The 27,995-nt window shown below is 40.2% G+C and overlaps 3 protein-coding genes across 11 annotated transcripts in view; all 3 read right to left on the bottom strand.

Annotated features, from left to right (window-relative positions):
• Nucleotides 1-11,201, bottom strand: part of LOC129771239 (homeobox protein 5-like) — a 43,472-nt gene extending 32,271 nt beyond the window's left edge. For 7 of the 9 annotated variants that reach the window (XM_055774676.1, XM_055774678.1, XM_055774679.1 and 4 more), the window contains exon 1: nucleotides 10,700-11,201. The gene's annotated coding sequence lies outside the window, so the exon portion shown is untranslated. Of the gene's footprint in view, nucleotides 1-10,053; nucleotides 10,657-10,699 lie in introns of those variants that run through there. The other 2 variants (XM_055774681.1, XM_055774677.1) reach the window with 2 other exon arrangements.
• Nucleotides 3,036-7,696, bottom strand: LOC129771241 (uncharacterized protein K02A2.6-like). The gene has a single exon (XM_055774686.1). It carries the CDS (start codon nucleotides 7,371-7,373, stop codon nucleotides 3,219-3,221), a length of 4,155 nt encoding a protein of 1,384 aa, XP_055630661.1. The 5' UTR covers nucleotides 7,374-7,696; the 3' UTR covers nucleotides 3,036-3,218.
• Nucleotides 11,202-11,769: 568 nt separating the features above from the next.
• On the bottom strand, nucleotides 11,770-13,676 carry LOC129768082 (UDP-glucose 4-epimerase). Its single transcript, XM_055769497.1, has 5 exons — nucleotides 13,323-13,676; nucleotides 13,008-13,255; nucleotides 12,728-12,853; nucleotides 12,121-12,659; nucleotides 11,770-12,065 (listed from the first exon to the last, which is right to left on the bottom strand). The coding sequence occupies exons 2-5, from the start codon at nucleotides 13,245-13,247 to the stop codon at nucleotides 11,915-11,917; spliced, it is 1,056 nt and encodes a 351-aa protein (XP_055625472.1). The 5' UTR covers nucleotides 13,248-13,255; nucleotides 13,323-13,676; the 3' UTR covers nucleotides 11,770-11,914.
• Nucleotides 13,677-27,995: the final 14,319 nt, after the last annotated feature.

Here is a 27,995-nt window from a genome sequence, read left to right as displayed (position 1 = left end):
AAACGCGCATCTCTATCGCATTGGGCTCGCAGCAAACAATCTTTGTGATTGTGGCGACGGCTACCACGACATCGAGCATGTTGTCTGGTCGTGTATCCGGTTCCATGCTGCTCGCTCTCAGCTCTCTAGAGCACTGAGAGCACAAGGCAGACAATCGGATATCCCCGTCCGGGATATCTTAGGTAGCCGTGATTCTGATCTTCTGTTTCATCTATACCTGTTCCTCAGAAACGCCGATGTCAACGTTTAATGATGTTTCCTTCGTTGCGTCCCCGTTTCATATCCCTCCTATCCGATCGATAAACTTTTACTTAGTCGCGGCAATACATACACACACTCTTTACAGATGCACGGGCCGAAGGTTGTGCAGTCCACTGATCATTCAACAAGAGCCAAAGGTTGTACCGCTCATGACAACTCTACACGAGCTGATGTTTGCGCCGGCTAGTGACCATTCTATCCTGGATTCCTCGAGTCGAGAAAGACGTACACGCTAGATATGGGGTACAGACTAGGGGGGGCGTTGTTGATTAATGGTTAGCTGCATCCCAATAGGAAGTATCCCGTGTCGGGCACACGTACAGAGCATCGAAGACTGCAACATACCAATTATGAGAACACTTGTAATACTAACCTCGAGCCAACCGCGAGTAATCGGTTACATATTACTAACATAGTTGTAAGACAAAAATTGTCAAAATATTGGACTCCCGGCCCCGTCAGGCTAACGCCACATGTGCCTTAATATAATATATATTTGGAGAAAAAAAAATGACCATGTTCGTAAATTTATTGAAATTTTAAAATGATTCCTATGACCAGATGGGTCAATTCCAAGATTCCACCACCTCAGAATATTCGCGTAGGATGGTGTGCTTCTAATTCAAATGAAAAAAATGTCATTCCATGAGCTACAAAAAATGTCAGATGTAATTAGAAATTATTGGTATCTTGGTATCTCGAATCGAAACTTGGATCGCCAAAAAACTAGTTTGCCTGTATTTGGAATAATGTTGACAGATGCCCAGTTTTGCTGTATATTGTACGCTAAAGCCATCTGTGGGTATAAGCAAGAGTAATGTTATGTACCTAATACAATATTATCGTTTAGTTGTTCATATTTATGAACACTACGTACGTATTTGTGTAGAACGTATAATTGTGAGTACAACAAGTCTATGTTGATTTGATACGAATTTAACTGTTTTATCGTTCAATGAGCATTGACATTCCGAATGTTACTCATGAAAAAATAATTTAATCTTTTTACTCTTCTGTATGAGCTTAGAACCACTGCGAACATTAGTTTGATCTATTGCTTTCGGCCAGTTCGTTCCATCACTGAGGGAATAATTGACAGTCACACTAGGATCTCCCTCCAGGAAGGTATGGCTTCGTTTATGTAGATCCTTACCTATTTTTAATTCAGGCGTCAGAACATCTTTCCAAGAATCTGGTGTCTCCGCTGACTCAATACACTGCGTTGACACAGTGAATGTTCCGAAGTTTCAGCTTCAAAATTACAAAATTTATCAAGTTTTTTATATTTTTGGGTGATGGGATAGTGTCCGGTCAATATATTCAAATCTGCCTTATTCCAACTGGGTAGTCTGTGTATAACTCTTTTACAATGTGTAATGAACAATGTGGATTGTTTTATTTATTTTATTTATTTATTTATTTCCATCTAGCTTGATGCCTTAATGAAATGTTTCATGATGAGGAAAAGCCCTTTCGAGTTAACGTACTCATGAGGGCATAAAAACCTCATATCTTTTCGTGTTTGAAAAACAATAAAATAACAATAAATTTACAATAAACAGTTAAGTTGAACTAGAACATACATAAAAACATATTGCACATCAAGTGATCAAAAAATAAAATCAAACGGTAGAGTTAATATCTTCTGCTCAACAGTCTGCGCTGAAATATTGCCGCTGAAGTATTGAAGTCGAAATGCTCATAAACTTCGTTAAACCTTGCCGCCATAAATCTGATTGGGTCGTGTTGTCCATAACCTGCATTACGTGCATCAAGTAGTAGGAAGTCTCTTCGTCTTAGAACTCTCTCCGGTGCGTAAACGTTGAATTGTGACAATATTTCCGCTGCATCGGTTTCGCCCAACAAAATTTTTGCAACAAATACAGTTTGAGCGACAGATCTCCTACGTTCCAGTGTATCAAGTCCAAGCAGCCTACATCGATGTTCATACGGTGGTAAATTAACGGGATCTCGCCAAGGAAGGTTGCGTAGAGCATATCTCACGAACTTTCTTTGTACTGACTCGATTCTATTTATCCAGGTGCTATGATATGGACACCACACGATAGCATTTGAATCTAAAATCGAGCGTACAAGTGCACAATACAGTGATCGAAGGCAATGAGGATCGCGAAATTCGTTGGCTATTTTAAAAATGAAACCTAATTGTCTATTGGCTTTTGCGATGATTCCATCGTAATGAAGGCGGAACGTGAGTCCTGAATCAAGGATAACTCCCAGGTCACGTATATGATTAACGCGTACAAGAGGTTGGCTGGAGATGTTGTAGTCGTAGGTAATCGGATTCAATTTCCGATGAAACGATATTACATTGCATTTCGAAATGCTTATAATTAATAGGTTTTTGGAGCACCATTCTTCAAAAGTATTAATCCATTGTTGCAAGAGAAGACAATCTTCAATATTGTTTACTATTATGTATATCTTGACATCGTCTGCGTAGAAAAGGCGGCATCCTGGCGGTAGTAATTCCGATAATTCATTCATAAAAATTGAGAAAAGGAGTGGGCCTAAATTGCTTCTCTGTGGAACGCCGGATTTGTTGGAAAAATATTCTGACGATTCCGATCCAATTTTGACACATAGTCTGCGGTTTGTAAGGTATGATTCGAACCATTTGATGAGATCACTAGAGATTCCGAGTTTATTCAGTTTTAAAAGTAGTATCCTATGATCGACTCGGTCGAACGCTGCTTTGAGATCGGTATATTTTGTGATGTTGCTCAGGTGGCCCATTAGGGCAATAAAATCGCGGGTTAAAACTAAACTGTATTTAGAACGATAAAACGTGACTATATAATTCTACATCACAATACAATAATACATAATGGCTTTCTACCTCTTGACGTCAACCGAACAGACAGTCGAGGCTGTCAGCGGAGAGCCTAGTGGTTATGTTTGGTTAGGGTGGCCAGTTAACCCCAACATCTCCCTCCTTAAATTCGCTGGTAAGCGTTGAACCACTGCGGCGCTCTTCTGACACGAGAAGATCGTCGAGGGGCCTGGACCACTGGCAAAGATTCAGCTGCTGTCGTCGATGACGTCGCTGTTGAACAGGACGAATTTGTTTCGTTTGGTAACGGAAATGACTTCAAACTGGACGATACCCGATCCGATGGTTCCAATCGGTGTTCCAGCGAGGGTGTGTCCTGAATCGGAGTACGCATTGCTGCAGGCGTGTTCACGTCGCACTCACTCAGCAGGATGTCTAGCGGTATACTTTGCTTCTTGCTTCCTTGATGGGTCATTGCACCTCGGCTCTTCAACTGGTTTATGTGAGAACGGATCAACTTCCTATTATCGACCCATACGTTATACATTACACAGCCGATCCTTTCCACTACCGTGCCTGGCGCCCAAGTCCACTTATTGTTGATGTACACTTTGGCGTAAACGGTATCCTTCGGAACGAACGACCTGGATTGAGGATTAGCATCAGTCTGCATTGGTTGTGCTTGGTTGTGCGGTACACGTAGAAGTTCCAAAGATGTTCTGAGTCGACGATTGTACATCAGCTCCGCAGGTGATCTTCCATTTGGCGTATTCAGATTTGGCGTGGTTCTGTAGGTAAGTAGGAATGTATCCAATGCCATTCTGATGGAAACTTCTCCCTCCTGAATCTTCCTGACCGCCCGCTTAAAGGTGTCCACAAATCTTTCGGCTTGGCCGTTGGATTGTGGGTGGAATGGTGCTGTTGTCATGTGTTCCACTCCATTTTCAACGCAGAACTCCTTGAATTCGGCGCTTGTGAACTGCGTGCCATTATCGGACACTAAGACTTCTGGCATCCCCTTGTTGGTGAACACACTTCGTAGCAGGTTAATTGTAGCCTTCGCTGTGATGGACTCAGTCGGAAGAATTTCCGGCCATTTACTATATGCATCCACTACGATGAGATAGTACTCGCCCTCCAGTGGGCCAGCATAATCGACGTGAATTCTCTGCCATGGAACCGTGGGCTTTGGCCATGGCACTGGTGTTGCTTTTGGCGGAGATCTTGCTACGGAGGCGCAACTGTTACAAGCTCGAACGTAGCTAGTGATTTCGTCGTCCATACAATGCCAGTATACAAAGCTGCGCGCGATGGCCTTCATCCGTTGGACTCCTGGATGTCCCTTATGCAGTTGATTCAGGCATCGCTTTCTGTAGAGTGCTGGTATAACCAACCTGTCGCTGAACATAATACTACCTTCGACGATGGACAGCGCTTCCTGGCGGTCGTAGTAGCGCAATAACTCTTGGTCCTTGATTTCGGCACGATTTTTCGGCCATCCGTGTTTGATGAAACGGTAGACTTTCCGAAGAACTGGATCGGAATTTGTGGCTTGCTCCACCATCCGAAAACTGAGTGGAAGCTGACTGATTGTGCTGTTGGCTACAGATTTTAGGTCTTCTTCGAGGTTTGTGCAGGCTACTACAAAATCTTCATCGGGTTTGATGTGCTGATCAATTAAACGCGACAATACATCCGCATTCCCGAATTTATCCGTTGCGACATATTCCATTGAGAAGTCATAGGACAACAGTGTAAGGGCCCAGCGTTGGAGGCGATTAGCTGTATACACCGGTATACCCTTCTTTGATTCGAAGATCCGCAATAGTGGAGCATGATCCGTTTGTAGACGAAACCGTCTGCCGAAGATGAATTTGTGAAACTTAGTTACCGCAAATACAATTGCTAATCCTTCACGGTCTGGTTGCGAGTACTTTTGTTCGGTGGATGTTAGTGCTCGCGAAGCATGCTGTATCACCTTCATTTTGCCATCCGGGTACTTGTGGCTGATAGTAGCTCCGATGCCGATTGATGATGCATCAGCTGCTACAACAATTTCTCGTTGTGGATCATAGTGTGCCAACAGAAGATCAGAAGACAGAATCGCTTTAAAGTCGTCGAAAGCCTTTTGACACTCTTTTGTCCACTTGAAGGGTGACGATGTCTTGAGGAGTTCGTCTAACGGGTATCTCAGTGAGCGCATATTCGGGACAAACTTGCCGTAATAATTCACGGCTCCCAGGAATGAACGGACACCGGTCAGATCGCGAGGAGGAGGCATGTCCTGGATTGCCTTGATTTTATTCGGATCCGGGCGAAGTCCGTCTTTATCGAGCAAAAGGCCCAAATATCCGAGTTGTTCCCGTCCAAAAGAGCACTTTTCTGGTCGAATCGTAAACCCGAATTCTTGAATGCGCTGAAGTACTGCGTGCAAGTTTTGCTGATGTTCTTCAGGGGTCCTACCACCGACGACAACATCATCCAGATAGCCCGACGTGAAGCTAAGTCCTGCCAACATGATGTCTATCATTTGCTGGAATGCGCCAGGAGCTGCCTTCACTCCGGGAGGGAGCCTGTTATATTGGTACAAGCCCCGATGAGTATTAACGGTGAGTAGTTTCCGACTGCTTTCGTCGACCTCCATTTGCAGAAAAGCGTCTGATAAGTCGATCTGGCTGAAAACTGTACAGCCAGTCAACTTCGAGAAAATGTCCTGTGGCAAGGGTAGCGGGTACTGATGCGGTAGTAGGCGATCGTTTAGACCGGTAGAATAATCGCCACATATACGGATACTACCATTTGATTTTCTCACCACGACAATTGGAGCCGCCCACTCCGAGAAATCTACAGGAGAGATTATGTTCAGGCCTTCTAGACGATTTAGCTCTGCATCGACGATGGGTAGCATCGCATAGGAGACTGGTCGTTTAGGTCGAAAAACTGGTTTGCATGCCTCCTTGAGTGCCAAACTAACTTTTGTCTTGGTGCAGAGTCCCAGAGTTGAACTGAATAGTCTGGGATAGTCCCTCTGCAATGAAGCTGCATCGATTGGTCCCTCACCGCTAACGAGATTGCAGAATTTGTTCATCGGTAAAGACCAGAGGTTCAGCTTGTCGATAAAATCGATTCCCAGAAGATTCAAGGAGTTATTAGAAACGTAAATATGACCAGTACTCACGGACTCGTTTAGAGAAACTGTGCAAGAGAACTCAAATTCGAGACGAAGGTCCTCTCCTGATGCAGTTTTGGCACTTTGAACTGTCGGCACTGCCGCTGGCCTACCGATTCTCTCCCATATCTGCTTCGACACAATCGTGATGTCTGATGCTGTGTCTAATTGAAGACGAACCGGAATATCGTTCAGCTTCACCCAAACGAAACGCCGCTTGCCTTGCACACTGTTGACGGACACCACGGTTTTGGTGGAAAACTGCTTATTGTAGGGTTTTCTTCTCTTCGCTGATCTCTTGGCACTGGAGCAATATCCTTCTTTGTGCCCCGACTGATTGCAGGACGAGCACTTGTGGTTGATGAAGCTACATTCTTTTGCGTAGTGCATCGCACCACAATTCCAGCAAGGTGATGCCGGACCACTCTTCCGCTGCTGATGCTGTTGCTGTTGGTAACTACGCTGATTGTCGAACGGCTTCTTGAATGTCTTCCGGTGTTGCTGGTTTCCCTTGATGGCTTGAACTGTAGAGGGAACCGGATTCTCAATCATGGCTGTATCACTTTTGAGGTTCATCAACCGTTGACATTCCTCGATGAGCGTGTCCAGGGTGGCATTATTGCTATCCTCGATCTTGGAAAGCAGTCTCATTCGCACTTCCGAATCGCGCTCGGATTTAAGGCCACAAACAAACATTAGGCATTTGAACTGTGCTTCTGACATCTTGGACAGTTCAAATTCCACACACATCTTGTTCACCCGGCAGGCGTACGACACATAATCCTCCGTGGGTGATTTCGTGATGGTGAGTGTGGAGTACCGCTTTTTCACTGCTGACTCCTTTGTACCGAATAGACCTCGTAACTTCTCCACTGTTTCCAAAAACGAGAAATTTTTCGGTGTGTTTGGCAGGATGTAGCTGACATATCGATAATGTTCCTGAGTTCCCAACCGACGGAGAAGCAATCGTACCTTTGCACTGTCGTCAATTCGTTCCGCATCTTTCGCGAATAGGTCTTCATATCTCGCAAACCACGAACCAAATGTGGAATGAGTTTCTGGGTCGTACAGAAACTCTTTAATGTTTGCAGCCAACGAGTCCAGGATGATTTCCGGATTGGGAGGAACGTTCACTTGGATGGATTGCATCGCGCTCCGAAAGATTTCCTGCTGCTGCTGGAAAGCTCCCTGTTGTTGTTGCTGTTGCGACTCTCGCTGCTGCTGAAGGAGCTGGTTGGTTATGGCTTGCTGATGCTGCAGTTGCTGCAATATTTGCAGAATGAGGGCATCGTGTGGAAGGCCAAGCTGCGGTTGATTGTGGAGAGGTGCTGGATGTTGCTGAGGCGGTAAAGGATGCTGCTGTTGATGCGGAGGAAGCTGTTGCTGCGGTGGAGGATGCTGCTGCTGGTGATGCCCATTCTGGTCCTGTCCGAGTGAATTGACTCCCGAAGCTTGCTGCTGCTGCTGCTCCTCCATTACGCTATATGTGCGCTTTCTCCTCTTCCTTGGAGGCGTCGTGGTGGTGGTGAATTTTCGGACGCGTTTTCGCTACTCGAAACCGGAGAAACCGACAAAAAAAAAACGTTTACACTCGTCGCCACTTTTGTGATGTTGCTCAGGTGGCCCATTAGGGCAATAAAATCGCGGGTTAAAACTAAACTGTATTTAGAACGATAAAACGTGACTATATAATTCTACATCACAATACAATAATACATAATGGCTTTCTACCTCTTGACGTCAACCGAACAGACAGTCGAGGCTGTCAGCGGAGAGCCTAGTGGTTATGTTTGGTTAGGGTGGCCAGTTAACCCCAACAGTATATATCACGTCAACTTGTGAACCGGCATCTAGACTACTTAAGCAAAATGAAGTGAACTGCACCAGATTTGTGGAAACAGATCTTTTAGGGTAGAATCCATGTTGATCAACTGATATATAATTTTTACAGCTCCGGAACAATATATCATTAACTATTATCTCAAATACTTTCGAGCAAGCGCATAGAGAGGTGATGCCTCGATAATTTTCAACATTCTGCTTATCACCTTTTTTGTGGACGGGGAACATCACAGACAACTTCCAACTAAATGGAAATCTGCCTTCTTGAAGCGACATATTAAAAATCAGTGTTAATGGATGCACCAATGCGCTTGAACAACGTTTCAAAACGCAGGAGGGAATTCCATCCGGGCTAGCTGATGTATAGTATTTCATCTTGGCAATAGCAGATTCTACCTGTTCATGGGTAACAGTAATACCTGTCAGTTCACAGACATTGTTTGGTGTGTCTCTACAAGCAACATCTGCCTGTTCATCGGTAGCGATGGAGCAATTGATTGCGCTTTTGAAATGTGTAGCGAAAAACTCGCTTTTTTCAGAAGGGGATCGAGCTGATTCGGAATCCAGGAACATTTCTACCGGTAGTCCACTTTCTTTCCGTTTAGTGTTTACGAAATACCAAAACCGCTTCGGATTACTCCGTAGGTTGTCTTGTGCACGAATAGTGTAACGTTTGTACAGATATCGGTTGTAAATTCGGTAATCGTTGCTGGCGCGTGCAAACTGTAGCTTATAGAAGGGACAACGAGTTCTACAATACTTCCGAAGTGTTCTCGACCTTGTACGTTTCAGGCATCGCAAACGTGCATTTCCCCAGAGTGGCTTTTGAGATGGTCTGCGTGTAGGTACATTTTCTGCTAAAGCAGTGTTAACGATACATGAAAAAAGACTCACAGCCTGATCGATGTTGGTTGATTGTTCTAAAAACGTCCAATTTGTTTTGTGAAAAACTTCGCTCAGCGTGTTATAGTCAGCTTTTTGGTAGTTCAACTCGGGTTCGTTTGTATATTGCTCGAATACGGTTGGAATAGGAACTTCAAGCTCGACTGATAAGGCGGGATGGTCAGTGTCGATGGTCAGCAGCAGTTCAGCGAAACTGAGACGGCGATAAGTACTCCACCACCTCTTGTTTTCGTGCTATTGGTGTATATAGAGTCCTACAATTGGCACCAATCATCGGTATTTCCCAGGTTCTGAGCTCCGATTCAGACAGCATGTAGATAATCTAGAAATGGCTTAGGCTGGACGAAATTTAGTTGATGAATTAAGTCCTGATAAAAGATCGCATCCCAGTATAGATAAAGATCGTTAGTTGCAATTAGTTGTTTCAAGGTTAGAATACTTTCCCAAAGATTCATCGGTACCAAAAAAAACACGAGTGATCCTAGACGAGTTTAGGGACCACCTTCTTCCCAAACGTTGGGATTGAATTCAATCACTTTGAAGTGAACACTGAATTTAGTCTTTGTTTCGGTCCAGTCTTTATTGAAGCTTACTATAGTGTTCAGTTGACAATCTTTCAAGATTTGTGAACATTCATTGAAGTCTCCTTGGAAATGTTTTGCAAATTTAAGCCTATAAGCACCCTTTTCCGCTTCAAGTTGCACACATTCATGAAAGGATAGAAGATGTAAATCTTGAACTTTAGATGATGTACTGAAAATTGGTTCAGTCGAAATCTATTTGATAGGGTTACTTTTTTAGACAGAAATATTTTTAATACGGAGATTATGGCATTCTGAAAACGATTCGTGCTAAGGAGACTGAATTTTTAGAATCAATCCCTGGAAACAAACAGAAGAGGTTTTGAATAAGATACTTCTGCAACAATTCAGAGTCGTTCTAATATTTGCTCCGTTTATATGTTAGACAACTTTCGTTGAAAGACAACGTTGTTTTGCGTAATGTTTGTAAGGTGTTCATTTCACAATTTGTCGTGGTTAAAAAATCACTTTTAATAAATCGCAGCATCGGAAATTTTTCTTACTGTGATCAACCTCGATGCACATTTTGTTATCTTTCGCCGTAACTTTTATCGGTTCTCTTGCCACTATTGATCTGGATGCATTTCATTCTTGTTCAAACAATGTCTCACACACATACTTCTGCTCACTCTATACCTTTCTGGGCATACAAACACCTATATTTGTCTCCACACATATTCGCACTCGCATAAACCGATTCCACATAACAGCATATATTTTGCCATCCTTTATTCTTTCCCACAAAGCGTCCCCATCCCCAACAATGCTTGTTTTTCTTGTTGCTGTTGTTGTTTTCCTTTTTATGTCGCGCTGCTTTTCCCCATCCCTTCGCTTAGTTCGCGTATTCGTACCACAGCGCAAAAAAAAAGACGAACCGCGAGTTGGGGTCGCACTAGATCACGCAAAATGTCTCTCACCCATACTCGCGCTCGCACATACGATGCACAAACACACAGAACTATATTATGGCCATTCGAGGAGCCACTTGATACACTAAACGGAGCCTCCCATGGGTAAGAACGGGAAGGGTTATCGGTGTTTTGCGTTCATATATGCACCATCTCCCGCATTTTGGCAGCTCAAATCAGTCGTGAGCATATTTTGTATGTGTATGATTTGATTAATTGCTTCGCGTTTGAAAATAGTCACCTTTTCTCGGACACTGGCTGTTGTGAGAAACGATCTTCTACGTTCGATGTCTCCTCGGGACCGGGGATGTATCCTTGGCTTGGCGTCTGAATTTAAAAATTGCCTCGCCCGGTCGTTTTCTCGTTGAATCGTCTTCAAGTCTTTACTTTTTGATTGATTAGGCTGCTTCAAGAATACTTCGCTACACTCAACACACACATAACAGAACGGGCGCGAGCGGAAAAGTGATGAGAAAAAAAATCTTTGCGTCGTCGACTGAATCCGCGACAAACGATCCTGCTGGCTTTTTCTTTTGTTCAAATTTTCGTTCTAATTACTTCACTTGTGAACAAACTAACATACTCCACAGATTCTTCGCACATTTCAGCTTTAATTGGTTGATATCTGTTCCAGTTTTGGCGTATATTTATCCGACTGCGAGCGCAGTAAATTTCCTTCAAACTCACTTTTGCCTTCAAAATGTCCGCCGCGATTTTTCCATTTCTCGCTTATGTCTCTTTCTCGCCAGTCACATTCACGCAAGTAGCACCCGCAAGGCGAATGGCTTGAAACGAATGCTCCTTGCGATAATTTTCATTCCGATTGAGTTTGTGGAGCGACACCTCGTGGTGGTTGAGAGAAGCCAATGTGTCATGGATGCCGCTGACATGAGCGATAATGCGGCTTCCAAAACAAAACAGTGCGATAATTGTTGATGCAATTCACTGATGCCCGTATTCTATGCTATACTAAAATAATTTAATCATTAGCATTGAATAATCGAATGATCGAATATCTAGCGGTCTCAATACAAATCACACGAATTTTGGGTTTGATTGCCGGTGGAGACGATCCTGCATTGCTACACGAGATTTAGCTGAGCAAAATAAAGGCAAACTGAAAATTTGAATTAGGAATAAATACATTTAAACATTTTTTGTGTGCTTAAAATAAGAGAAAAATGTTTCAGAATAAAATATTTATATTTATTTTCAGCAACATTTGCTTGCCGATAAGAACGTTTATTTTTATTTAACACATTTTGTTTTAATTCCCGTTATTCTTTTCATTACATTATTAGACATACTTAATAAATTACGCTATATTTATTTGGTCCAATTAAATTTACTTTTTAAATTAAAATATGGCATCTGTTTACAGGAAAAGCTTAGAGAAAATGCAAATTGCTCGTTGTAAAAAAGCCTCCACTTTGGTCATTCGATAGCCTATACGATTCTAGCTCGCGCCAGCAAACCCGTTTGGATTCATGTTTTGCCAATTCCAGGCATCTTCGCACATTTCCTTTAGCCCACGTTTAGCTTTCCATCCAAGTTCCTTCGCAGCTAATCTTACATCAGCATAACTTGTTGCTATGTCTCCGGGGCGTCTGATAAAAGAATTTTAAAATAAGCATATATGTGCATTTTTCTCTAATTGATTACCTCTCCACGATTTCGTATTTGATGGTCTTAGCTGATGCTTTGGAAAAAGCTTCTACCACCTTTAGTACCGAGTACCCGTGGCCTGTGCCAAGATTGTACACAACAAAACCCGTTAAGTTACCACTCATTAGCTTGCCAATGGCACTAACGTGACCCTCGGCCAAGTCCACAATATGAATGTAATCCCGTACTCCAGTTCCATCCGGGGTATCATAATCGTTGCCGAATACCTTTAAACAGGCTCGGCGCCCAACAGCCACTTGTGCAATGTATGGCATCAGATTGTTGGGTTCACCATTAGGATCCTCCCCGATGAGCCCCGATTTGTGGGCTCCGACGGGGTTGAAATATCGTAGCGATATTACCTTCCAGCGGGGATCCGAACTGCACAGATCTTTAAGTATTTCTTCGGTGAAATATTTACTCTTCCCGTACGGATTGGTGCAGCTACCGGTTGGATGGTTTTCGTCCAGTGGAAGCTTTTGTGGTTCGCCATAAACAGTGGCACTAGAACTGTACACAAAGTTGAATACGTTCGCCTGAATTAAAGATAAAACAGGTCCTTTAGTTAAATTTCAAGTCATGCCCATTAGAGAATACTGATTACCTCTGCCATCACTTCTAGTAGGACACTTGTTCCGGTTATATTGTTCTGATAATATTGAAGTGGAATGCGACATGATTCCCCAACCGCTTTCAGTGCCGCAAAATGCGCTACCACATCAACTTTATTCTGAAAAAAAAAAGTTAATGGTGTGTGTCATATTATCAAACAATCATTGTTATCAATCCGACAGCAATATAATGATGATAGCTTGCAGTTTATGACCTTCATGTAGCTGTTTAGACATGCGATGTTTGTTTAAATTCACGTTCAGTTAGCGCACCTTCTTGAATATCTCGTTTAGTGCGTCTTTGTCGCGGATGTCCACGTCATAGAAATCGACGGTTTTACCCGTAATCTTTTCTACCCGTTTCAGCGATTCCGGCAGCTTAGAATTGGCCGCTTCATACGCATTGCACAGGTTGTCCACACAGATTACCCGATGACCTGCGTTCAGCAATTCCAGCACCGTATGCGATCCAACGAAACCAGCTCCGCCGGTCACAAGAATATTGAGAACCATTGCTGCGCCTGTGCAACGGAAAACACATAATGTGAATATAAATGAAAAGTTATATATTAATAAAAACATTCTCACAAATTCCACACTAAATCCGCATGTGTTCTGGACAAGCAGAAGGGTGAGTACTGAACAAACGAACGACACGTATAATCACTTGACTCATTGCTGACTCGTGCCTAGTTTCATCATGGGAGCAAAAACGCCCGCTATCTTATCAAGTAAACAACTACAAAAATATCACTGCCGATGTTGCTTCTTGTAAATGCAAGTATTTGCCACCGAAACAGACGAATGTACAATTGCTCTCTTTTGCTGATAATGAACGAACATAGCACAAATTTTTGACTGGAAGAAAAATAATACTAACTGCCGCTGCAGAAGACCGCTGCAGCCACTTCACTAGCGTGCAAATTCGCTGATGAAGAGGAATGGATGTGTAAACAAAATGAGCAATGACGTTTGAGAGACAATCAAAATCCACGGTTGAGGCACTGTATCTAGGAGAGTGTGGCCGGTAAATAAAAAATGAAGGGTAATGATTATGTACACTTTTTGTATACTTATATGCCACATTTTAGTTTAAACATATTTATTTATTTATATTTATTTCATTGGACAATACTTGTAGATTAAGGACTACTCCTTTTCAATTTCTACAATAAGTTGCATGTTTGTGCGAAAAAGAAACTAACTTATACTATCAATTCTATTACTAAGGTATACATAATTTCAAGACAACTAATTTCTTCCATTTAACCAACCAAGACACTCAAGATGGAACCTTCTTCGAGACTGAATATTTTTAATAGCGACGGGAAGTTGGTTCCACAAAATAGTTGCTCGTACAATGAAGGCATTGCGATAATTAGATGTGCTGAAATGTGGCAGACTAAAATTTCTGGTTCTTGTATTTCTAAAAGGCTCAAACTTTTCCAATAGATACCGAGGCCCTTTGAGAATGATATTATAGGTTGTCAAATAATAACGGAGTTTAATAAAATCATTAAAAGGGCAGCTAAGAAGTTTGCTTTGAAATGAAGTGATTCTTGAGAACCTAGATAAATTAAATACCCATCGGACACAGCAGTTCACAGCCACCCTCAGTCTGTCCAATGTTGTTATTGATACATTCGAAGTCAATTCCATGCCGTATGTAATATGGGGGAGGAGCAGCGATTTAAAAAGCATTATTTTTACTGGAATTTTCAACATCCCAGCCGTGAGCCTTAAATGGCGTAAACTAGCGTATATTTTCGAACATTGGTAATTAATTTGTTTATCCCATTCTAAATTATTTTGAAATATTACTCCAAGATTGGTAGCATAATCAACGTAATCTAAAATATCATTTCCCAGAGTAATATTTGGTAAACTTGAAGGCCTCGGCTGACGAGTTATAAACATTACTTTAGTTTTAGACGTGTTAATGGGGAGAAGATTACACTTTGACCAAATGAAGACTTGTTTTAGGTCAGCATTAATAAGTTGAGACATCTCAACTACAGATGAACTGAGAGCGGAGAAGTATAGCTGTACGTCATCAGCAAACATGTGTATCATGCACACTCTAAGCACGGCCGGTAAGTCATTAATGAATAATGAAAATAATAATGGTCCCAGGACCGATCCTTGGGGAACACCTGATAAAATGTTGGTTTGACTTGAGAGCTTACCGTCACTTTCTACGACTTGAGTCCTTCGAGACAGGTATGATTCAATGAGAGTCACGGCAGCACTAGAGAATCCAAATTGACTGGATAATTTTTTCAGAAGTTTTACGTGAGAAACCCTGTCGAATGCTTTGGAAAAATCGATCAGTATCAGAAATGCTGTACCTTTCTTATCAATGGTTCGATGAATGTCATCATAAACCTTTAGAAGTGCTGTAGTAGTGCTATGATTTGAACGGAAACCCGATTGGTAAGGACTGATCAAATCAAAGCTATTAATGAATGATTGAATTTGGTTTTTAACAATTTTTTCAAATGCTTTCGATAGGGAGCAAAGAATGCTTATCGGACGAAGGTTATTTAGATCAGAACCTCTGGGTCGTTTACGAATTGGAATAACTTTAGAAGATTTCCATATACGAGGGTATTTAGAGGTTGAAATGACCAGGTTGAAGACGTAAGTAATAGGAGAAATGACATATGGCAAGATTAACTTTACAAACTTCAAAGGTAACCCATCTAGCCCAACAGCATTAGAAGATATGGAAAAAATTGCAGAAGATACATCTAACTCATTACACATGTTGAATTTCAACCCATTGTCATTAGTCGGAAAAATTGGTAAGAGCTCATCATCACGCGTAAAATTTTCACTAAAATGTTCATTGATTTCCTCACATGTGCTGGAGAGTTGTTCACAATTGATGGAAGAGTTGGAAACATTTATCTGTTTCAATTTTTTCCAAAGCGCTTTGCTAGAATCAGTAGTTCTAAATACCGAAGAGAGATAGTCCGACTTGGCTTGATTGATCAGATGGGTAACACGATTGCGAAGTCTTTTGTAGTGAGAGTGATCAGAAGCATTTCTAGTAATTAACCATTGTCTGTATGCTATATTCCTGGAAATCATTGTATTAAGTATTTCATCATTCATGTGAAAAGTCGTACGCCTTTGTCTTAAAACACGTATAGGGACGAACCTATCAAAAAGGTCTAATAGGCGTGAGTTTAAAAAGTCAGTTGCTAGATCTGAATCGTTCATGCTGTATAGTGAGCTCCAATCAAGAGAATTCATGGCATTTTGCAAGGAGTCGAAATTAATACGTCCATAATCACGGAAAAATGTAGATTTCATTAAAGTTTCACGAGAAATGTTTATTGATGAAAAAATTACATCGTGCTTCGAAAATCCAGGTGCAGAAACTTGATTGAAATTGAGAATAAGATCACTGTTGTTAGTAAGCAGCAAATCAATTAACGAACATCCACCAGGATAAAAATGAGTTGGTTCCTGGTTAACGCAACTAAGGCCGAGGTTTTCAAACGCATTGCGAAAGCGGATTGTTTTGGCACATGTTTTTCTTAGATCCGTGTTGAAATCTCCCAATAAAATTATGTTCGAGTAACGAAGTGATAACTCAACAAGCTTACGTTCCAAAGTTTCAGCACAATCAACTCTTGGCGGACAATAGAAGACTGAAAGAAGAATTTTTTCATGATTTACCTGCACTTCTACGAAGATATATTCTACACGATTGCTGTCATCTACCCCACCCAAAAAGTTCGAAGAAGACATAACCCTGCATTTTAAATCAGATTTAAAATATACACATATTCCACCACCTCTACTGTAACTACGATCATGTCTAAGAAGGCTGTATCCTTCAAGAGCTATCATGCTGTCAGAAATCGATTCATTTAGCCAAGTTTCTGTTAGACAAATGATGTCGATCTTGCTATCAATAAAGCATAGTTTAAATTCATGAAATTTACTCATATGCCGGGCACACAAGCTTTGAATATTCATGTGACATACATTGATTTTATCATTTCTAAGTGCCGCACTCATAACAGCTCGTGGGATATTCGCAATACCTACATTCATACTAACAACATCATCAAATAGATTAACCGACATCGAAAAACAGAAGAGAGAACAATCGTGAGGTCTGGCTGGCGAATTGGAAGAAATAATCTAATGGGAAGATATACAAATTCATAATCATTTTTTTTTTTTTTTTTTTTTTGTTCAATACTAAACCATTAAGTTTTTACGCAAACGTAGTCAATTGAAGATTGAGCTTAAATGCAACAGCAGCACACCGAACCAGTCGACAGCTTTCCACGGCCAATCCCAACAGCAACAACAGCAGCAGCTTCATAAGCAACAGCAGCAGTAATTCATCCGCTCAACAAAGTTTTTTACTTTTAGGAGGGAAGATAACATGGATTCATAAGGATGTGAAACATGGATACGTTGAGGAAGGAAGAGGAGAAATTTGTAGGAAAGGTTATAAACTGAATAACTTTAAGGCGAGGATGAAAACAAGGGAATCTTCGGGAAAGGATGCATGGATTTATACGGTAGGAAAGGGAAAAAGCAAGGAAAGGTTAATTCGGCTTGGCTTCAAAAACTCGTAGCTGGTCGACATCGTAGATTGGTTTTGCAGGAACATCTCCGTTCGGCTTGACGTAAAGTGTACCGTCCTTGGTGAAAACGTTACGAAGCAATCCATTCTTCATCATTTTCACTGCACTTCCCTTGAGATGACGCACAGACACGGATAGATTTTCATTGATGAATACCCGTTTATTGACATCAAATCCAAAGTGACGAAGATTGAGATTCCTCTTCGATAGGTAGCGGTGAAAAAACTCGTCTCTGACTGCTTTGAATGCGAACTCAATCAAAATCGGAGGTGTAGCGCCTACTGCGACGGGGAACCGGGCCAACCGCTTGGGATAGACAACTGGGACATCCGATTCCGAATAGTCCACAGAGGCAGCAACATTTTTGAAGAGCACGTCTAACTTCTCTGCTGGGCTGTAGGGTACTCCAACGATGATTAGTTCCTTACACTTCTCAATGCGATTTATAGAATTCCTGTTCTGACGAACGTCGATTTCCGTGTTCGCGAACGATTCAGTCAGACGGTTGAAATCACGGGTACAGTCGGCTTTCAGCTTCTTTACATCTTCACGGAGGGAGGAGATTTCCTGCGCCAAAGCACCATTTGCAGCATCAATACGTTGCTCGATTCTTGTGTTCCCCTCGTCAATAAGCACCTTCATCTTCGCCAGTAGATCATCAAAGCTCTCCATTTGGTCTTCCATATGATCCAAGTCTTCTCGAGATCGTTTTGTGTTTTTGTTTTTGTTGTTGACACTGAGCGACAATGGAGTTTTTTCTTTGTTCATTTTGGCGAGTTTGCGAGTGTTCATTCGGTTGACAAATCCGAATTCGAGCAGATGAACTTTTATACTGCACACAATGCCACACAATGGAGGACGTTGGAGATACAATTTGTTACAAAACAAATTCTATGTTCAGCACAAAAACAGCCTCCAAGGCAGCCACACTTCACGTTTCGCGGCTAGAGCATCAGATCGCGAAAAGAAATAGAGCGTTTAACGTTGCGCGCAGTGGTTTAAACACAGGAAAAAACTTCAATCAACCACGACCGGCAAATCAACCACTTGCTCTACACATCGCACTCGAATCGAATTATCGATTTTTTTTACGCATATAAATTTATACGCATTTTATACGCATATAAATTCGTATATAACGATATACGATGCTTATTCCACTGATATGAGATTTGACCCGACAATGCTATATAAAATGAATAGAATGTGTGTATACACTAGTTCGAATCGAAAGCTTTTAGCTTCGCACTGGGATGTTTCATGAGTTGGCACTCGGGTTCACCAATACAACTATACTAACTGTCAAGTTCCGAGTATTGTTTTGGAAAATCTAAAAATAAATGGAAATATAAATGGAAAACCAGCTGCTTTTGCTTTTGTATTATTGGAATCGTGATCCAATTCGGATTCTGATTTTGAAGAGTATATTCGAGTAGACGGTATTAACCCAGCAAACATTAAATCGTATAATTTTGCACGTGCCAAGTCTTACAAGAAATCCGAATAAATCATAATCGCATATAATATCAATCAAAGTATGTATCGTGTATATTTGAAATCGCATTAAATGTAAAAACTCGATTTTAAATACCATTATCAAATTAAGTCGCAATTCGGTATAATAAACATCAATTTTATGATGCACATTGTCGTAAAATATATTTAAGCCGCATCATATGCGTATATTACGCTGATGCAGTTTGTGTGTCGTATAAGCGTATAATTTAAATCGATTCAGTACTGTAATCAATCGTGTTGCATGCTGAAGAAAATCAAGAAACAGTGAATCATATTAGATCCTAATAAAGAACGTATTACTTCATATTGAAATGTCAATGAAATGCTGATGCACTCGAAAGTATTAACCGCTGTTGAATTAAATTTCAGATAGCCGCGCGAGATAGCTGGTGGATGATAATCCAGACGACCGGAGTTCGAACCCACATCGGAGCAGTTTTCACCAAATATCAATCTGTGCCGTTTCAAACATTCATATTCCACTCCCAACACAAGTCAATCAAACAATTATTATTTCTACAAACATAAATACTCATATAAAAAAATGGCGATTCGTGAGGCTATAATAAACATTTCACGAAAATATTTTGCGCCATTTGTTTTGACGTAGGACTACGTCTTTCATTTCTATACCGGGGTGTAAAATCAAAGTTTCGAAAACGAAAGCGTTACGCCGGAAACCGAGATTTTGAGCGTTAATAGCTCCTAAACAACTGAACGAAATTGTATTATACACACTTCATTCGAAAGATAAAATGTCTACGCGTTATATACTTGTTACTTTTTGAACCAAAAACTTGTTTCAATAGCCTTGAAATTGCTTTCAAAACATTGAATTTTGAACAGCAATTGGAGCATGTTGTCGCTGTTGTGGTGAAGCTCTTCGTTTATCATGAAAGCGCGGATGAACGCTGTCACTAAGAGCCTGTTCGTGCACCTTAGGCCAGAAGGGAATCCATCAGGAGGAGAGTGATGCCACAAACGGTTCCCCGGGAAGACATCGGAGCAGCCGCCACACACACACATACAAGCGCGGAACTCTTCGTTTGAATGCCATTCAGCATCGAGAAAATTCTGGAAAGATCTAATCGTTGCTGAAAAATAATTTGCCAGTTCCCCTGGGAATTGAAAAATTCATTCATGTGAAAGAGTTTATTTTAATGTTTTCTAACCATATAACACAGCGACCAAATACATTCGATTTTGTAATTTTTCAATCAAGTATAATTAGCAGGAAAGCTTCTGAAGATTATTCTTCCCCATCAGTAGGATATTTTCGTATCCAATATTGTATGCGCGCGCAACGGAGAATGTTTCGCGTCGCGAAAATTATATAATTTTCAATTGATTGTTGCTCACTCGCCGAAAGTTTCAAACTCAGAAAGTTCATTCACCTCTAGTTTGCCTTCCAAATTACCATCGTAAACCACACCTACTCTCGATTCGATCACGCACAAAAAGCATACTTAAGCGATATTTTGGTGGTGAAACGCATTCATTTTTCGAGAGGGCATCGACAAGACAAAATCATTACTGAACGAGCTGGACGGCGAGGAATCGAGGGATTCATTACCTGGCCTGACCTGACCTGAAACGCAATCAGTTTGTTTTAACTGTGAGGGAGCGCAGAAAAGCCGATCGATCAGAAGGAGAAGAGAAGGTGACCAAGAGAGCATCAGCAACGAAAAACGGTTCCCCGGGAAGACATCGAAGCAGCCGCCATACACACACATACACGCGCGCAACTCTTTTCGTTTGTTGGTTATCGAGAAGAAACCTGGAAAGAAGTGATCGTTGCTGAAAAATAATCTGCCAGTTTCCCTTGGAATTGAAAATTACATTCAAGCGAAAGAGTTTATTTTCATGTTTTCTATCCATACAATACTGCAAACACATACATTTGGTTTTGTGATTTGTCAATCAAGTGCAGTTAGCAGGAAAGTTTCTGAAGATTATTCTTCAGAACAAGGTTTTTTTTGTATCCAATGTTGGATGCATAAAACCTTTTGCTTCCAACGTAACGCTCTCGTTTTCGAAGTCCTCCAAATATTCATTTATTCATTCATTCATAATGGATTTAGATTCAACTTCAAACAAATGATCTCTAAATCAACGATAGTCCTACGTCACCCTTGCGGTTATACCATAGATATAACCCACTTCCTGTTTTTTTCCTATGCCTGTAATAAATCGTATATGAGTATGGCAAAAGTCGCTTTATAGCCGGTCAAAGTTGCATATTCATCCAAACAAATTCGGTAAGCATTTGCTATGTATGTATATGGCCTCCACTTTTGCATGCATAGGCGCATTATATGCCAACCAAATTTTAGGACATATGATGTTATATATACGCTTGTTATGCGATTTAATGTTCGCTGGGAAGCTACGTGCGCTTTCATTGGGAGGCGAAAATAATTATGGATATTCAGGTTGAATAAACCTGCTTTCCAAATCAAAATTATGAATGAAAATTTACTTTAACGTATTGAATATTTATTTTATGTGATGAAATAAGAGGTTTTTTTTCCGATATCGCCGAAACATATTGAACAAAAACTGTGTCTAATGATGATTTTATATAATAATAGTAATTATTTATGGAACAAACAGAAAATGCATCGACAAATGGTTAAGTGAGTGTCAAAACTACATGTGTTAGGTAATCAAACAATATGAAGTAAAAATTTTCATTCAAACTGTTATATTTTTACACTGCAGTTAGCCCTTCTGATCTGATAGAGAATAATTTACCTCCCAAGCACTAATATCGCCACCAGTCGTCGACACTGTACATTTTTCGTCGCAAATATAAATAAATCAGACCAACAAACCACCATATTCGTGAAACTGAAAACGTTTTTTTATTACAGAGTCAGTTTGGCACTGACTCAGTTTTAAAAACGAATTCGCTAATAGAAAATCGTGTTCTTGTATTTTATACGATTGTAATTTGATACGAATTTGTATGCGACCTAGCATGCGCAAAACTTGTACGATTTAATGTTTGCTGGTTGTGCAATAAAATTGAACGTGTATATATTTCGATGATTAATCGCCTATTTGTATGAGAAGCTTGTTTGAAAATGTCACTTCTATGTACCAATTATGGAAATAATGTTCCTGGAGTTTCATCATAAGTGTACCCTTCTTCTTCTTCTTCTTCTTCAATGGCACTAACGTTCCTAGAGGAACTTCGCCGTCTCAACGTAGTATTACTTGCGTCATTTTTATTAGTACTTAGTTGAGATTTCTATACCAAATAACACGCCTTGAATGCATTCTCAGTGGCAAGCTCTAGAATACGCGTGATCACAGTGCAAGTCGGAGGAAATTTCTTTGACGAAAAATTCCCCCGACCAGAACGGGAATCGAACCCGAACACCCGGCATGTTAGTTATGATGCTAACCACTCGGCCACGGGAGCGCAATAAGTGTTCCCATTATGGTTAATTTTCGAAAAATCTAAACGAAGGTCAGAATATAGAATAATAGTGGAGTGGAGTGGAGTGGATAACAATATTAGAAAGAAAAAGAAATCGATTTTTTTCTATTTTTTTTTAAATTTTGTAGGGGAGTCATCGTAGCCACATTGGTTGCGCGGTCAATAGACCATCTTTGTGTTGTTATAGAATAACTACGTCCACGGAACGATCATCAGCGATTGAGATCGATTCATCCATACAACTGCTCTGCTCTGCAGGGAACATCGGGGAATCGTGCTATTAATATCACAAAAATGATCATATCAACTGTCTCCGCTGTCCGGTCTGCTGTAAGAACAGATATAATACCCTTACGCCTAAATGGCTATTACTGTGTAATTTACCATAATGTAATAGAAAAGAATAAACTACTCTCAAGCGGACCTTACACGGTAAATATTATTGACAATATGATGATAACATTGAGAGCATAGTGACAGCTGAACACAGCCGACGACGCAGAAATCTGGATTTTCTGATTTTCGAGCATCAATATCGTGACATTTCATATAAATGCATGATGTTGACGTTTTACTTCTCGGACTCCGAGACTGAGATGCCAGTGTTACAAGCGGACATTTTATTTTTGTTAGTCTTTTTTGCGATTGCAAACAAAAAATTTATAAACTTCTGAAATTGTAGGAAACTCACTTGTAATAGCAAAATACTGTACTTTACGCGATACAAATCAAAACGTCAAAGTAAACTGACAATGTGATGGTGAAAGAGGGGATGAAACGTTACAACGTTTTAGGAGTTTTTCAATGTTGAGCTCGGTAATTTTTTTCGATGTCAAATGACTTAAAAATGCATAAAACGTCGAGATCTGGTGTTATCTCGAATAAAAATTTTTGACCGAAAAACCTGTGTGGCCAAAAAATGAAAATTGAGTGCTTTGAGGCACCCCTAAATCATTTCCGAGTGAGCTGAAATTTAGCACAGGTCATTTTTTTGGGCTAATGAATAAAAGTTTCCATAAATTTTCCTTAGCAAAATGCAATGAAGCAAGCATCAGTGGGATACACTTTTACCAAACTAGATTTTTCAACAAAAGAAAGTTGTTTCGCATGGAATCAAGTACCAAAATCGACAAAAAAGAGACAGTATCGACAAAAACTCACTCACATTCAAACTAGCGTTGGCAGAAAACATTTCATCTTTGGCAGAAATGATGCCATCTAGTGTGTTGGAGAGTCAAATGCGCAAATAATGAGCTGTTTTAGAAGCTTGAAAATGGTTTGTATGTATGCGTGCAGACATCTCTTTCTGTTTTCTTTTCTCATTTCATTTGGGATTGTGCCAAAAAAGTCCATACGTCGTCAATGGGGATCGAACCAAGGCCGGCTGGAATGCAAAGCTGTTTTACACGACCACGCTATCCACATGGCTAATGATGCTTCAGCAGTTGTTCAGCAAATACGTGATAATATTGTACCTGATTATAAAATTAAGTTGGGGAGTGTTTTCTAAGAGTAAAAAAGGAGCGCATCAAGGAGAATAATATCTATCTCGGTCTGGGCCGTGTATGTGTCAAAGTATGTGGAAAGCTTATTTGTCTTTTGTTTCGCTCGCTCGTATTAATCTTATATTGCTGTACCATGTATATTATACAAATGCTTACCAGTATTTGTTAGGCATGACATTTTCTGTTATGTTATGTCTCATTTAATGTCATAAATCGGGATGACAAAACATAAGCTAAAATCAATTTTGGGTGTACTGTTGCAATAATAGGTACTTCTGCCCTACTTATTCGATATGGTCGGTGCTCAGTTCAGGACTATGTGACATTTTTCATGATTTCGAGAAAAAACAGTTTGAAGTTTAGTGCTATAAGGGGTTTTCGTTGATCATTCAAAACAGTTATTCCTGCTGTACGCTTGATTTTCCAAATCTGATAAATTTGGTTTGTAGCTTATAAAATGCTTAACCTAATGCATGCATTAATTCGAAATATTTAGTTTTGCGAATTGGTCCCCTCTGACTTAACACCGACCATGTTAGTGTCGTCTTTTCTTTAAACAGGGAATAGAAATTTCATATTTATATTCAAATATCAAAAGCATTTTGTCAGTTTTCAAGATGACAACGAATGGAAAAAAAACGTACGCGAACGAACTCTTGTACAACCGTGATGAAATTCCGACTTTTCGATACGCAAACTTGAATAAGGAAACCAAGGAGTGATAAAAATATTGATCGTGCTATGGACAGAAAGGTGAAGAAAATGCTGGAAAGGTCACATCTCGATGTGAACTGGGGTTCGGAAAATAGAAATGTTTTGTCAATCCTACAAATTGTCCTGATTTGCGTTCAGTCAAAAGATATTCAACTTCAATAAAGAGGAATTTATTTGGAAAGAAACAGGATGTTAAAAATGCCAAGAATTTCCATGGTGTCCCATCACCTAAATGATGGTGGGAAGATTTAATGCACTATATATTTATGATGATACCGAATCATTGCGCGATTTTTGAAAAAAAAAACAGATGATGGTTCAATACCGTATCCCATAGTGTTACTGTTAACGCCAGCCAGAACAAAACCTATTTTATGATAAGCTATGGATGGTTGTTATAGTTTACTAGCTGACCCGGCAAACTTAGTCCTGCCCAAAATTTATTTTTCGTTATCACATCCACGTTTTCATACTAAGCGCAAGTTAATGGGTCCGATCGCAGAACTGTTCATTCATTGATCTTCTAATCTACCCTTCAAAAATTACTTTTTACTATAAAATTCCTAGTACTTCTACCAAAACTCGTCATTATAATATCAGATTATTTTCAGACATAATTCTCGTTCAAGAACAAAGAACATGTTTTTCCGTTACATGGAATAAACGTTTAATACAGAAAATATGATAGAATAAAGACAGCCCTAAATCGGACAATTCCTTCTCGAGTTTTGCTCTTATCAACACATTCGGCGATACATTTTTATTATATAGGTAGAAGACGATATAGGAGTGCGTTTTATGACATTAAAATCCATTTGCACTTTCGAACGAAGATCAATTTCGTTAGTTTAGTTTAGTTTAGTTTATTTATAAATCATGACTTAAGACTAATGTCTTTTTCTTGCCATATCGGTAGCATGTATGTATAACACCATATGCATTAACATTATACTTATACAGGGTGGGCCATTTAAAGTGGAAGCATCTGGCAACCCCATAACTTTTGACAGAGATGTCAGATTAACAAATGTCATACCGCGTTGGAAGCGTCATTTCAGTACAAACAACAATACACACCTAAACAACGCGCTGAAATTGTTCAGCTGTACATTCAAAATAACTTCTCAATTGTGGCTTTTGGCAAAAAATCATAATGTCTGATGAGGCGCATTTCAACTTGAATGGAGGAGTGAATAAACAAAATTGTCGGTTTTATGCTACTGAAAACCCTCAATTCATCGAAACGCAACCTCTTTACGACCAAAAAGTTACTGTGTGGTGTGGCATTTATGCCGATAAAGTTATCGGCCCGTACTTCTTTGAAAACGAAAATGGAGCAACGGTAACCGTGAATGGGGAGCGTTATCGAACAATGATAACCGATTTTTTATTGCCATTTGTTCGTGAAAATGAATTGGACAATTACTGGTTCCAACAGGACGACGCTACATGCCATACAGCGGCTGCCACGACCAAATTATTGCGCGAAATGTTCCCCGGAAGATTAATATCGAAAAACGGCGATTATGACTGGCCACCGAGATCACCTGATTTGACGCCTCCTGACTTTTTTTTATGGGGATATTTAAAATCCAAGGTATACACTGGTAAACCAAGGACCCTGGCTGCGCTGAAAGACCATATCCGACAAGAAATTGCTGCCATATCGGCCGAAACATTGGGCAAAGTGATGGAAAAATGCCGAAAAAAGGGCACATTTTGCGGTCAAGGCGGTCATTTACGAGATATCATGATCAAAAAGTAGTTAGAACAAATCTCCTTGGACCAAAATAAATGAATTTCAAAAAAAAATTTTTAAAATTCCACTTCTTTACTTTGCTATTGCAAAAACAAATCCTTCCACTTTAAATGGCCCACCCTGTACAACAAAAATTACTTAAAATTAAAACCTTTGTTGAAAAAATGAAGTGCAGCCTTTCTGGAACATTGCGTCCGAGCAATCACGTTTCAAGTCAAGTGGAAGTGAATTATAATACACCACACCCTTCACGAAAAACGATTCTCCATAAAGAACAGTATTATGAACAGGAACAATGAAATCCATAGTGCATATTCCTCGAAGTGACGTAAGCTTGGAAAAAAGATAATTTGGTGCTCTCCGATTCAGAATCTTTTTCAAGGACAAACATGGTCTTAAAGCTTGAAAGTTACGAAAAGGACAACCTAGAAGAGTCCCTTGAAGATGACGTACTAATGTCCATCGATTTATGTTATAAACATACCTTACACAGTCATTCAAAGCAACTTCAAGTTTAGCGCAGAGGCTTCTCGTCCACCTGTTCAAACTGTTCATAGGACAGGTAGACAATCTCAGAATAAAATGCATATTATATAACATTTGTAACAAGTATGAGGAATTAACAAAGGTAATTTTTTTTTGATTTCCATGTTATCCCGAATATCCTTATTATATTTTCTATTTTGGTGGAACTCAAACCCACCGTGAAGAATATAATATGATAATTACATTTGAATACACCCCAACCCGCGCGCAACACAGCTTTAACGCAACGAAATAAGCAGTAATGACTACCGGGTTCAAACCATTCATCTGAACCCGCCGTCATCCAAACACAGTCAACTACGTATGAAACGATCACTACTACTAATGCGCCGCCTTGCGTAAAAATGACGTTTTCGGTTCAATATTTCTGCTGAACAAAACCGATGCAAACGATGGAAGATACACACCACCATTCTTCAGTGTTTGTTCGCAGTTGTCATCGTTTCCCTTTCTGTTTCTCTTCATATTCCTGACGTCATTAAAATTTGAGAGAAGGCACGAGACCGCGAAGAGTACACACTCCAAACACCCCGAGCGAGCATGATACAAATAAAAGAACGAACCAATTCATTCATGATTTCTGTGGATGTGGTGGTATTCTTCGTTGATGTGTGGTTTTAATTCGAGCGTTTTCATCGATTTTGGTCATTTTTAACAACATGAACCCGGTACATATAGAGGTATGTCTGTTTACGTTGTAGAGACGAATGAACTCCCAGAGTTTAAAGTCTCTTTAATCCATCATCATCATCATCATCATTGCTTACGTTTCAAAACCTCCGCTACATTGGTCGGTCATGTGAATGAAATAGCTGCGTACTTTGGTCTTAATGCTGACAAAATTGTGACCCAGAGCTATGATGGCGCTACTGTAATGTCCGGAGATAAATCTGGTGTGCAAACATTGGTTATTCACTGGATATATTCACTGTCGCGCACACGTATTGAACTTGGTTTTGCTTCACTCGTGCACAAACAACAAGAAAACGTCAAGGTTTTTCGATACGATCTCATCTCTTGCGGCATTGAGAGACATTGAAACAATTTATGGAGACCAAAATACCAAATGTTTGCAGAAATAGATGATTTGAATTATGCACCTATCAATGAATGTTTGGGTGAGATGGCGTGAGATGGGTGAGACCTTGGCGACAGTGTCTT

Source organism: Toxorhynchites rutilus, chromosome 2 (assembly GCF_029784135.1).
Source record: "Toxorhynchites rutilus septentrionalis strain SRP chromosome 2, ASM2978413v1, whole genome shotgun sequence".
Lineage (NCBI taxonomy): Eukaryota > Metazoa > Arthropoda > Insecta > Diptera > Culicidae > Toxorhynchites > Toxorhynchites rutilus.
This window is presented reverse-complemented; position numbering and strand designations above follow the sequence as displayed.